The following is a 13,638-nucleotide window of genomic DNA, read 5'->3' on the forward strand; positions in this document are numbered from 1 at the left end:
CATGCCACGTTTTCTTCTAAAACACCATTTTTGTTTTATTATTAATGAAACAACCAAAAGATGGGCGCAGGGGGAGGGGCTGCTCTCCAAAACAGGGTTACGCGCGGCTGGGGAATGGGACCCTATGTTACATCGGCCGGGGACAGAACCCCCAGCCCCAGCCGTGACCTGGTCCGGGGGGGGGGAGGACGACAAAGCCATGCTCAGTGCCCCCCCCCGCCCACCCCGTCACCGTGGGGCTGGGGGTCCGGATCCGGCCCTCGTGGGATGCCGGGACGTGCAGGGATGGGGGGCACCCCCCCCGGGGAGGAGGAAGCGAGCAGGTGCTGCGGGGGCAGCGGAGGGACGCAGCATGCTTGGGGTAACGGGAATGGCTCTGGGAGACATCGGGGTGCTGGGGGTGGGCGGAGGGTGAGGGCACCCCGAGGTTTCCTTAACCCCCCCAGGGCGCCCCATTGCCCCCCATCCCGCGACCTGGCCCCTTTTCCCCCCAGCACCTTCAGGCTGCAGCCCCGGGGGCTCCTCACTGCGCCTGCCCCATCTAGGGGTCACTCCTCCATCGCTGGGGCCGGGGAGGGGACTGCTGCTCCTGGGAGGGGGGTCAGGATGTGGCCCAGGGAGTCCTGCTGGCTCAGCGTCCCGTGCCCAACCAGAGCAGGGATCGGGGGGCAGTGGGGCTGGGGGAGACCCCACGGGGGTCCAGGCGGGTTGGGGTGTGTGTGGGGTGGCTCCCGCTTGAATGTCCTTGCGAGAGATGTCCCCGGCACCATGGCGAGGGCCGGTGGGCGTGGGCATCCTGGGAGGGGTCTGCTGCACCCTCGCCTAGATGGACACCTCATATTCCCTCGTTTCCTGCAAAGAAAACAGACTGCGAGGGGTTGGACACCCACTGGTGCTGTGCGATGCCCCCCCCCCACCATCCTTAGGGACCTGGGGGGCACATCCCATGGACAGCCACCGGGTTGAACATCCCATCCCATAGGTGGCCCCAAGGTGGATGCCCCATCCCATGCATGGTCATCAGATAGAGGTCCCATCCATGTGTGTGCAGCCACTGGGAGTCACATTCCATCTTTACATGGTCCGTGTGATCTATGTCCTATCCCCCAAATGGCCTCAGAGATGCACATCCCATACATACTCCCTGTATGTCCTGTCCCGTATATGCATAGGCTCTTGGATGCATGTCCCACCCACTGTACAGCCCTTGGCACACGTAGCCCATTGGATGGGGCTTGGTGTGCACATCCCACCCCTATATATGATCCCCATGGTGCACATCCCATCCTTTCCACGGTCCTGGGGTGCACATCACATCCTACCCCTGGTCCCCATGGTAGGGCATGGGGGGCCAGTGCTTACTCCTGTCTCATAGGTGGGGTTGTCAAAAGCCGACTCCACGGTGATGTGATCATAGGGGTGGGATCCAGAGAGGGGCAGCTGTAGGGCTGGCTTCCCCTGCAGCCTGTGGGAGGAGACGGAGATGGAGTTGGGTGGGTGGCAGCGGGGCTGGGGGTCCAAGGGGAGCAGCAGGCACTCACTTGGAGAAGTAGAGGTAAACGCCTCCGATGAGCAGAGCAACCACCAGCACAGGCAGGAAGATGGCGATGGCCACATTAGTGCCCTCCAGTGCTGTACCCGAGGGCACAGCTTTGGCCACGGCTGCCAGGGAGAGTAGGAGCTCAACTCAATTGCACCCCAAGCACCCAAGAGTGCCCTGAATCCTCCTTACCATCCAGATTGCGATTGCTGTAAAACTCATCGTAGGAAGCTAGAATGGGGAGAAGCAACCCAACATCAGTCGGAAGCAAGGGGAGGGGGGTAAATGGAGTCGCACAGGGGCAGGGGGCTTTTCTCACCCGCCTTGCAGATGGGAGGTGAGCCGCTCCAGCGGGAGGGGTGTCCGGGCAGGCAGCGCAGGCTGCCCTCCCCCAGCAGCGCCCTCCCAGCGGTGCAGGAGAAGCGCAGCGTGCTGCCCGCAGGGTACAGCCGCCGCTCGGGGCTCTGCCGCCCACCCGCGGGCACGCCGGGGTTGTGGCACGGCTCGTACGCCTCCGCTGTGGGCAACGGCATCGTGTCAGCACCCGCTGCGTGCATCCAGCCGTGGGGCTGCGAGCTTGGGATGCCCGACTCACGGATGCATTTGGGCAGCCGGTCGCTCCATTTGGGTCCCCCCGACGCGCGGTCGTGGCAGGTGAGGAGCCCGGCGCCCGCCAGCACGTAGCCCTTATCGCAGACGAAGCGCACGGTGGAGCCCACAGGGAATTTGGGGCTGGAGACCACCCTGCGGCTGTGCTCGGCATCCCCGGGGTCCCGGCAGGTGGTGACTGTGGGTCGCAGGGACAAGGAGGTGACAGTGACAATGGGATGGGGTGGCAGGAGGGGAGATGGGATGTCACCCCGCTCACCCCGCTCGCAGGACGGCAGGTCGCCACTCCACGTCAGGTCCCAGTGGCACATGAGCAGGTCGGCACCAGCCAGCTCGAAGCCGGGGTAGCAGTGGAAGGTGACGACGGTGCCATGCAGCAGCTCGGGCTGTGAGGCTGTCTTCCAGCCATTGGCGATGTCAGGCAGCTCAGGGCACGTGTCATTGCGGGGCACCTCTGTGGGGACAGCAGGGGGTGAGTGGGCTATGGGAATGAAGGCACCCATCCCCACCGTGGGGCTCACCGGAGAAGTGGATGACGAAGCCCTGCCGATAGGCAAAGACACCGGCACCGGGGTCAGATTGGAACTGGATGGTGACGTCGGCACTGGAGGCAAAGAGCTTGAAGCGGCCGCGGGCACCCGTGTACTGGCCCAGGATGCGTGCCGTCAGGTCATCCCCGTCATAGAAGGTGAGGACGTCCCCTGCACCCAGCCGCAGCCTGCAGCAACAAGGGTGGGGAATAAAAGGGTGTCCACCCCCCACCAGTGTCCCACGACCCACAGACCCCTGCACTCACACACGGATGTCCAGCATGACGCGCTTGTCCTCCTCCACGTGCAGCCCCCAGATGCAGTCCTGGCCTTTGCCGTACGCCTCCGGCCAGTTGGGTGACAGCACCACCCCAGCCGTGTCCATCAGCTCCCCACTGCACACCGCTGCGGGCGCACGCCATAGCACCCAGCATGGCACCCACCATGGCAAGCACCCACCGCGGCACCCCGGATCCAGCGTCCCCCACAACCCATTTGGGACCCCAGATCTAGCACCCACCATTGCCTCTGGATCCCACGGTGGTCCTACCCACCAGCATGCAACGTGTCATGCTGGCTCCACCACCCATGGTGGCCCAACCCCAGCTCCGGTCCCTCAGCTCCACCACCCACATCCCCCCACCTCCAGTGCCCACCGCGGCATGCCGGCTCCGTCTCGTTCCACTGTGGGTCACTGGGGTCAACGCACTCGATGATGGTGGAGCCTTGCTCCAGCGTGTAGCCAGGGTGACAGCTGAACTCCACCGTGGTGCCCACAGGGTACCGTGGGTCGCTGGTGGTGAAGTTCCCGTACTTGACGAAGGGCTCGTAGCAGTGCCCCTGCTCGAAGGCTGTGGGCACAAGTGCTGAGGTCTATGGGGGCCAGGGGTACATGGCAATGCTCGAGTGTCCCCCAGTGCCCATCCCCATACCCTCATAGCGCAGTGCCATGCCCGCAGCGGCCCCGCTGCTGTCGGTGGTGAGCTCCACAAAGAAGTGTCGTCCAGTGCTGAGCAGCCCTTCGATGGGCAGGTACTCCACCTCATAGGAGTCGTACACCGGAGGTGCCTCCACATTGTTCCCATTGCGGATGATGAGCCTGCCCAGGTGCAGCAGGCTCAAGGTTCTGCCATGGCCAACAGCAACTAACCTTGTGCATGGCCAATGACAGCCATCCCAAGGCATGGCCATGGTGCCCATCCTCATGTATGGCAAGCAACGCTTTCAGACATCACTAACTGTGCCCACCATCGGGCCTGGTCAGTGGCATCCATCATTTAGCACTGCCAACTGCACACAGTCCCATCCAAAGCCAACAGCACCCACCCTTGGGCATGGCCAATGTCCCCTCCCCAGGCGCAGACAGGAGTACCCACTCTTGAGTGTGGCCCACAGCACCCACTCTCAAACACGGCCAACACTTTCCATCCCCATACAGGGCACAGAGCTGCCCCAGGGTGCCCCTGCTCCCCCATCCCTGTGCTGTGTGGACCCAAACCTGTCATCATCCTCTGCCAGTGAGACCTTCTCGAAGTGGAGGTGCAGGCGGTGACCAGCAGGAGCCTCCAGCAGCCAGTGGCAGGTCAGGTTGTTGCTGTAGTTCCCAGGGAAGCCCGGGGAGACGACACGTCCCACTGTGGCATTACGGATGGCCCCACCGCACGCCGCTGCGGGACAGGGATTGTCAGCGGGTGCCCAAGTGACACCATCCATGTCCCCACACTGAGCTCACCCATGCACTGGGGCTCACGGGCGCTCCAGAAGGGCCGGGTTGCATTGCGGCAGGTGATGAGGTGGGCACCCTGCAGCTGGTAGCCTGCAGCACAGCGGAACCGGGCGTCCCCACCAGGGTGCAGGCTGCTGACCGAGACATCACCAAAGGCAGGCCGTGCTGGGAAGGGGCAGCTCAGCAGGTAGGCTGGGGATGGGTGGCAAAGTCATGGAGCAAGACAGACCTATCTGTAATACCCCATTGTGGGGGTAATCCCAGCCCCCTGCATGTTGTTGATGTCGGGGATGCTCAGTGAGACAATTACTGCTCGCACTAATCCACCAAGCATCATCAATACAAGTTAAGTGGTTGATGCCCGCTTGGCATTGCTGTGCTGCAAAATGGTGTCATGCAGGAAGGGGAAGAAGGGCACCCCATGGGGACAGAGGGACCCCAAAGGGACAGGACCACCCAGCTGGTGGCAGCAGTGCCCCATACCTTGGTACTGGAAGCGATAGGAGCCAGGGCTGGTGGGTCGGGGGCTCTGGAAGCGCAGGGTGAGCATGTTGGAGGGGCTGCGGATGACCTGACCCCGCAGCAGGAAGGACTCATTGGCCAACACTGCCGGCTCCAGGCCTCCTGCGCTCTCCACCGTCAGCGTCTCCCCATCTGCCAGGCTGATGTTTTGCACCTTTGGGGACGATGAGGTGTCACCACGCTGCAGGATTTCCCGCAGTCAATAGCGCTCTGGAGCTTGTCAGAGCGGGGCAGCACCTTTCAAACACTCTTAGCATGGCCATAAATCTCCCCATGGCACTGAGAGCAGCACAGCCCCGCGGCACGGCTGGGCCCACAGCAGCCAGGAGTGTGCTCCAGCTCTCCGGAGCAATTTGCTGTTAATGATGTTAATTAAGCGGTGCTGTGCGGTGATGAACGGCGGCACCAGTGAGTGCTGCTCTGCGAGCTGGGGCTGAGCACGGAGCAAGCAGCAGCCTTGTGTTGATGCATTCTGCTTGCTGTCAGCTATTGGTGATGCTGGATTGGGCAAATGCTGTCATTAATTAAATCCTATATTGCTGCTTCATCAGAAGGTGCCAATCACAGCAGCCAGAGTCCAATGGGCATTGCACCCAACTCATGCATCCATGTCTCTGCTCCGTAACCCAAGGGTGAGAGATGCCCTGAGCTGGCCCATGTTGGCTCATGGCACAAGGAGAGGGACAGAACCCGAAGCCGTGCATGTGGGACCCATGCCCCCCCCCAACATCTCACCTTGATCTCCACACCATAGCCAGGGTAGACAGAGATGGTGTAGGTGCAGTCCATGCTGCTGTCATACGGGGCACTGGCTGGCTCTGGGGACACCAGCCAGCCCTCGGGACCCGCCAGCGTCCGGTTGCATGGTGCTGGTGACAAGGAGACCCCTGTGTTAGCCCCACATCTCCCCAGACCCCCATCTCCCTCCCCGTGCTCACCTGGTCCCTGCAGCGTGGTGACGGTGGTGGTAGTGATGGTGGAGGTAGTGGTGGTCCCCTCCTCATCCTTGGAGACCCCAGTGGCCCCCAAGGTGGGCACCTGGCTGGGGGCTGCTGGGCTCGATCCTGACCCCCCAGTAGGGGGCTGTGAGGGGTCAGTGCCCGGCGCGACCCCCCAGGGCTCCCCCCACGGCCCCGAGCGCCCAGCTGGTGTGGTCAGTGGGGCAGTGGGGAAAGCAACCCTGGGCAAAGCGGGCGCACGTGGTGGGATCTGGGGCGCTGGGGGTCCAGGGTCTGGCCTCAGGGTGTCGTCAGGCAGCACAGGACCAGGCAGGCCGGGAGGGAAGGGCGCCTGAGCCAGGTAGTCCTTCTTCAGGAAGGCTTCGTGCAGGAGGTCCTCCAGCAGCGGGTGGTGGTTGAGCAGCTTCAGGGTGGGGGCTGTGCTGACGAATCGTGCCTCGGCCTCGCGCTCAGCTGGCGTGGGGAGAGCTGTGGGGTCCCCTTCGGCCTCAGCACTCTCACCAGTCTTCCTCTCCAGCCCATTGAAGCCTGGGAGGGGATAGAGTTGGGTGTGATGAGGAGCAGTGCTGCACCCTCATGCACCAGTGCTGCACTGTAGGGTGATGCTTCATTGTTATCCAGTGTTGCATCATGGACTGATGCTCCATCATGAATCATTTCATCGTGGATCAATGCTGGACCTCGGGTTGATGCTGCGTTGGGCACTGGTGCTGGTCTGGGGATGCTGGTGCTGTGTCACAGATCTCTGTTACAGCATGGGCAGTGCTTCATCGTGGGTTGATGCAACACCACAAACCCATGCAACACCATGGATCCATCGTGGAGCAGTTCTTCATGGTCCAGTGCTGCACCAAAGACCTGTGCTGCACCACTGGATGATGCTTCACCATGGACCAATTCTTCCTCACAGACTGAAGCTGCTCCATGCACTGCACTGGGGCGCAGCACTTCACCAAGGGGCCAATGTGCTGCTCCAGGCACCATCACACCCCTGCAGCTCCATGCTCACATAGGGCTGGTTCTGCATCACCCAGGGCAGCGGTGCTGCCGGGTCCCACTGGCCATAGTGCCAGGAGAGGAGCTGTGCCATGGGGAGGAGAGCTGTCAATAAAGCTGAATGCTTTATCAAGGACATTCCTGGGTAAACAGGGACAGAGCATGGATGGAAACAGGAGCATTGACCACGCACAGTGGGGCTCCACTGCACCTCAGAGCAGCCCCTCACCAGAGAAACCTGGACAATTAAGCATGGCTAATTAACTCACATCTGCACCATGGCTCACGTTCAGGTGTGCCCACCCCTCCCATCACACACGGTATCCTTACACCCTGCCCAACGTCTCGCCATGCGGTGCCGTACACCGGCACTGATGACACGATACTGCCAATTACCGGGTAATTACATCGAGCCGTAGCAGGGCAGGGCCCCGCGAAGATTAATTACTCTGTGACTGCCACTTTTAAGGGACTATTAAGAGACATTATCCCCGGAGAGTGGCGCGTGGGGAGCCACCAGGTGCTGCTGTCACCCCATCCCCTGTGCCACCATTGCCACCGCTCTGCCCACACACCCACTCCAAAAGGGTAACCTGCCCCCCGGCACCACCAGAATTAATTTCTAATCGGATCCGTTTATTAGAACATAAAAGTTAATGAGTTTATACTGAAGGACGCCAAGATCTCTTTCAGGCTTTAACGGCAGATTAGTGCTCCAGGCCTCGTCCTGCACTGCATGACAGACACCGCAGTCACCCCATGCAGTCAGTGGGGATGGCAGGGTCCATCAGACCCCCATGGCACCAATGGGGTGCTCCAGGTACTCAGGGTACCACGGGATGCTCTGGGTACTCTGAGAGTCTCATGGCTGGTGGTGCTGCAGACCCCTGGAGCACTCATGGTTCTTGGGCCAAGCCAGCTTGTACCCAGTTGTTCCCCTCAAGATTACAGCCCCCACCTCCACAGACGTCTCTAAGCTGCTTATCTCCACCATGGCTGTGTCCCTCCTGGGTCCCTGTGGTAGCCAAGAGGCTGGTGACAGGGCACCCAGCTACCCAGGGGGCTGGCACTCAGGGAAGGGGGAAACAGGGCTGCTATACCCCATGCTGCGCCTACCAGGGCCTGTTGACATGCAGGGCACGTGGCCGGGCCGGGCTGGGGTCCTAATCCGTCACATCAGCTTTGCCGAGCGGGAGTCTATTAACGGCAGCCACGAGCCGGAGAGATGCTGGAGACTAATCCGTCTGCAGCCCCCCCAGCAGAAATCAATGGCGGCTGGTGTCGCAAATAAATAAATAAGCAGCCACGCAGCCGCCCGGGGAGCACAGATCGATGCGGGCGGCGAATAAAGCAATAACACAGCACCCAGCAAAGCAGCTGTGACGGGCCGAGCCGCTCCGCTACCCTGGAGCTGTCTTGTTCTGTGCCTCAGTTTCCCTATTCTGAAGATGGTGCTGAGCTGGGGTTGGTGTGGCCAGCCTGGACTAAGGGCAAGGGGCCATGGGAGGCTTGCTTTCCAATTTAAAATCCAATCTGGCTTTGCCCCCATGGCAGGGCTGGCTGCTGCGATGAATGAGCTGTCAGGCAGCCGGCGCCACGCTCAGCGCCCTGCGGCCCCCAGCCACGATCCCATGGTCCACCATCATCATCGCATGGTCTCCAGCCATCCTGATGGGCACGTGCATTGCGACCGAGCTGGGCACAGAGACGTGCTGAGCTGCTGGCAGCTCCCATCTCCATCACCTGCCTCAGTGCCCCCGGGGATGTGGACACAGCCTGGGGACAGGGGCACTGGTGGTGAGATGATTCATAGGGGCACTGATAGGGATGGAATGGGGCACAAGGATGAGTGCAGGCAGAACGCGGGTGGGTGGGCACAGGGAACATCACCCTGGTGGCCCATCGCTGTCATCCCATGTCTGGGGAGGTGACAGACGGGGACAGGGGGGGACCCACGAGGTGCCGCCCCGGGGACTCCATCGCCGTGCGCATCCAGCAGCTCGCGGCGTTAATATTCATGGCGGTGCTCGCGGGGAAGCGTTTGACCTTGTATGTTTTGCCATTCTCCTTGAATGGAACAGTCATTTACCCGCTGACACATGTCACATGTCGCCGCAATCGGTTCCCCGGAGCACCACGGCCGGCTGACATCCCAACACACCGCCGGGATGCGCCGGGTGAGGAGCCCGGGGGCACCGCGGCACGGCACGGCCCCCTCCTCACTTAGTGACCCCAAACCGGGGCCACCAACGTGTGGGGGCCGTGGGGAGCCGTGCACCTCACATCTCGGTGCCCCCCTGTGCCGCTCGCACTCCCCACACCCCTGCCCTGTGTAATCCCTCTTCCCTGCTCTCCCTGCGGAGCTAATGCATTTGTACAGCAATTTCCATGAGCAGCGGCGATGATAAATTGCATGTCTGCTGCTATTTCGGACCTGATCGCTGTCGCCGTGCGCGCTGCCGGAGCCAGCCAGCCTTGCAGTGGTGCTCCCCCCTCCCCCCCAAACCCTTTGCCCCAAATGGCCCCACAGACACGTGCAGAGATCCCTGCTGCAGCCCCCAGAGGGGCCACCGCCATCCTATTGGGTGCTCAGGGCTGCAAGAAATAGCATTTGGTTTGTATGGGCAGTGGTTTGCTCAGGGAGCAGATCCCCCCCCCCGGCTCCCCTTCTGCTGCCAGCAACAAGAATTGCAATCTGGTTGAGCAGAGCGTGAGCGCTGCTGGCTGAGCTCTGCATTCAGCTGCTTAGCCCAGACAGCCCCCCCATAGCCCAACCTACAGCCCAGCCCCAACCCCAGTCCTACATACACCGAGCTACTCAGGCACCAAACCCACCCTGAGGTCTCCCATACAACCCCACCCCCAAAAACACCCTTTCCCCCCCAAAAAAGACACCCTACATGCCACCCTAAAGCCTCATCACCGCTCCATTTGTGTAAGGCCTACACTAACAGGATATCCACCTGGGGCTGATGCTACGGCCTCCCCCATGGGATCCCAGTGGGGGCAGCCATTGCCCACCCTACAGACACAGCTCCCACCTGCCACGAGCAGATCTGGCATTTTGAGCACCTCTCTCCATTTTCACAGGGTCACAGCGGCGCTCTCGCGGCTGATTAATATTTGATCCCTTCAGCACAGCTCGTTACTGCATTTAAATTATATCTGTAATAACCCCCACCGGCACGGAGAGAGCGTGGGCTGCCTTCTGCAGGCTGCAGGCTGGACGTGTCCCCAACGCCAGCCAATGGGACCTCGTAGCACGTCCCACTGGGGGCCATGGCAGCAGGGAGTGGGGCCACCCCATGTCCCTGGGGATGCTCTGGGATGGTGACACGGAACGGTGTCACTGCCCCATCTCCCACAGCAGCCAGAGGAAGGGAGGCTGCTGCCTGTTACTGGAGAGAATCCATTACCTCCCTGGTTATAGGCAGCTTTCAAAGGCAATCTTTCAATTGTGCGCATTTAAAGAATTGATTGGAAGCTAAATTATCCTCTCCTGCCGGATCCACTGGAGACACAACTGCATCCGCCTCCCAGGGTGTCCGTGTGCAGGGTCCCAGCCCACCCTGCAGCCCCACAACTACCTGGAGGGTCCTACAGCACCATGAGGGGGGGTCCCTCTGCTCCATACCCAGCCCTGCTGCCCTTGCCGTGCCCTTGGTGGCACCCCGGTTCCCACAGCAGAGCCCCCAAGATGAATCCATCCCAAAACCACCAGCCTGGGGCACGGCCCATGGCACCATCTTTCTGAGTGAGTGGGGATGGCCCCATGGGGCACCCCTGCCCTGCTTAAGAGCATTATCCAGATAATCCTGGCCTGGCGGCACAGCGCTGACGAACTCCTCTGAGGCACGCAGGGGATGGGCACGTGCTCAGTTAATTACTAAAGCAGATGCTTGCTTGTTTGCTTCCCTGGCCCACTCCTTGAACACTGAACCCCAACTGCAGACCTGGTGCCCCCCAAGTGCATTGTCCCAGTGGGCACAGTGCATCCTGCTGAGTGCAGAGGGGGCAGTGGAGCTCATGGGGGCACAACCAGGTGCTGTGCCCACAGCCATGCCATCTCCCTTTGCTCCTAGGACCTCAGACTGCAAGGGGCCATGCCCCAGAATTGCATTTTCTTGCTGCAGAGACACCATGGAGCTGCTCCAGTAGGCACCAAGGGGTCAGGAAGGGGGGAGCAGAGCTGCATGAGAAGCCAGGGCACTGCACAGGTCATTATATGGTAAGTACTGGTGGCAGCCCTGCCATTGCTCTGGAGCATCTCCTGTCCCCTGGCCTGGATGAGGAACATAAGAGCCCCATCATCACATTGCAGTGCTCTGTCCCCAACACAACACAACCCCAGCATCAAACCAAGGCCACACTGAGTGAGGCAGTGCTGCACTGAGGTTGGTGCTGGGCTGTGGCTGCACCTGGTGGGGATGTGGGATGGGGGCTGAGCCCCCCGCATAGCTCCCAGCCCTGGTAGCATGCATGGAGCATGAGGCAGGTGCAACCCCACAGCTCCCAGCCCCAGGAAGAGCTCAGCACCTCTCAGGGCATCCCTACCTCTAACACTCTAGGAAATACACATGCAGAGTTTAATTAACTTTATTGATATTCAGAAATTAGGGGACTGACTAGAGGTAATTGCTCATTAGAAATCATTAAACCGACACTGCAAGCAGCAGCCTCCCTCTGGGGAATCCTGCCCTGCCCAAAGCCCTACTCCCAAGACAGATCCATCCCAAAGGGATGCAGGGATCTGGGGATGCTGTTCCCCACAAGGCCTACTGCCCCACAGCGGGGTGTGCTGCAGCACTGCCCCACTTTTTGCCACGTGAGGGGGATATATGGGAGATGCTTTAAGGAAGACGGCGTTGCCATCAGTGCTGGTGGAAGAGTGAGCCGGGAATAGCAGTAGGCACAGGGCCACGGCGTCCTTCCCATCTCAGCTCGGCAGCCAGATGGGGAGTTTATGTAACTCCCCGCACGGCTGCTCCCTGCAGCTCGGCTCAGCCTGCATCCCATCACCCCGCTTCCCAGCAGGGACAGACCCCTGCGTGCTCCCCACCCATCACACCATACAACCATAGCAAATCAAAGCCCTCCAAGCCGGGTCACCATTGCTGCTTTTTGGGGGCAAGGCATCGAGTCTCCCCATAACACGCATCCCGTTGAGTCAAGACGATGCGGGTGTTGGCTGCCCTCCGTGGGTAGAGCCATCTCTTGCCCTTCCCTACATCACTCCAAAATCAGAGGGCTCAGCTCAAGCAACGCAAAACCCTACACACCAACAGCCCCAACCCCACCGCAAGGAGAGAGTGAATCCCAACGGGGTGCAGCCTGATGGGTTTGGGGATTTAAGCATCGAGCTGTGCCCCCAATAGGAACCCCCCCAGCCCGGTAACACTGCGGGGGAGCTGTCAGCAGAGCTCACCGGGGGCGGCGTTGCACCAACGGGGCTGCAAAGCTCTGCGTGCCCCCGCAACACCGGGGAACGGGCGTGGGAGCGGGGGGGGGGGATTAATGCTGCCCGGTGCGGGGGGACAAGGGGGGGATTTAAGGATGGGGAGAACGGCGGAGGGGGGAGCTCAAGTTGGCAAAGTTTGGCGGAGAAAGGGTGGCGGGGGGAGGGCGAAAGGAGAAAGGGGGGGTCCATGGGTTGGGGTATGGAGCTGTGGGTGTAAAAGGGGGGGGGGTCTCGCTTACCGTGCGCGGGGGCGCGGAGCAGCGCGGCGAGCAGCGGCAGCAGCAGAGCGGGCGGCGGCGCGGAGCCCATGGCCGGCGGCGTTCAGCACCACGGACAGCTCCGCGCTGCGGGCACGGCCGCGCCGTAACGCTCCGAGTGCGGCGCCCGCCAATCCCGGGGCCGAGCGGCGGCGGGGGAGGGGGGGATCGGGGGGGCTCCTCCCTGCCCACCCCCACCCCCTCCTCCGCTCCCACCCCTCCTCCCCGCCCGCCGTAATGCTCCGAGTACGGCGCAATAAAATCCTGCCGGCTGGAGAATGGGGGGGGGCTCCTCCCTGCACTTCTCCCCCCAGCCCTGCCCAGCGCCGTAATGATGCGAGTGAGGCGCGTGTTAATCTTGGGAGGTGAAGGACTGGGGAGGGGGCATCCCCCATACGGCCCTCAACAGAATCCCTGCGACCCCCGTGGGTGGAAGCCTTAAAGGTGCCCCCGCAGCTGCTCATTATCAGCTCCCAATAGCCCCAATTACGGCTGGGCTCATCATACCAAGCAGAGGCACCTGGCACTGCCCCCACCCCACCCGCTCCTTATGGGCAGCAGTCACATCCTGCACCCCACACCCCTCCCCAGAACGTCAACAACCCCTATTTCTATGGATCTCCAGGGTGGAAGCCTCAATGAGGCCCCTTCCCCCACTGCCCATCCCTAAATAGCACCAATTAGGGCTGGGCTCATCATGCCCAAGCAGAGGCACCTGGCTCAGGAGCAGCTCATTCACTCCCCCACCCCATTCACTCCCCATGGGCAGCGATCTCATCCTGCACCCCATCCCCATTGTGGCCCGGAGGGACTCATCCCCACCGCAGGCAGATGGCGTTGGCACCAACACGGAGCTGCCGGGCGGCTCAAAAATAATAAAGCTCAGTCTCATTGTTCCATCATCCCCCTCCTTCTGCATGGCAGCCCAGATGGCCGCGCCTCTCTGTGCTGACAGCGTGCTGAGATGGGCAGGGGGCAAACACAGCCCTTGGGCCGTCACAGGGAGCTGATTCTGTGCACTGAACACCCCTTCCATAGGGA

At 61.5% G+C, this 13,638-nt stretch overlaps 1 protein-coding gene across 2 annotated transcripts; it reads right to left on the reverse strand.

The window, feature by feature from the left end:
• Nucleotides 1-9: 9 nt before the first annotated feature.
• On the reverse strand, nt 10-12,735 carry SEZ6 (seizure related 6 homolog). Of its 2 annotated transcripts, none has more exons than XM_015881051.2 (17): nt 12,580-12,735; nt 5,866-6,414; nt 5,663-5,796; nt 4,889-5,081; nt 4,412-4,597; nt 4,178-4,346; nt 3,612-3,778; nt 3,336-3,530; nt 2,946-3,084; nt 2,671-2,867; nt 2,409-2,603; nt 2,136-2,327; nt 1,860-2,057; nt 1,733-1,771; nt 1,542-1,662; nt 1,363-1,465; nt 10-852 (listed from the first exon to the last, which is right to left on the reverse strand). In XM_015881051.2, exons 1-17 carry the CDS (start codon nt 12,647-12,649, stop codon nt 823-825), a joined length of 2,877 nt encoding a protein of 958 aa, XP_015736537.1. In that variant the 5' UTR covers nt 12,650-12,735; the 3' UTR covers nt 10-822. The 2 variants fall into 2 exon arrangements, with proteins under 2 accessions (XP_015736537.1, XP_015736536.1); XM_015881050.2 differs by having other exon boundaries at nt 10-868.
• Nucleotides 12,736-13,638: the final 903 nt, after the last annotated feature.

Source organism: Coturnix japonica, chromosome 19 (genome assembly GCF_001577835.2).
Source record: "Coturnix japonica isolate 7356 chromosome 19, Coturnix japonica 2.1, whole genome shotgun sequence".
NCBI lineage: Eukaryota > Metazoa > Chordata > Aves > Galliformes > Phasianidae > Coturnix > Coturnix japonica.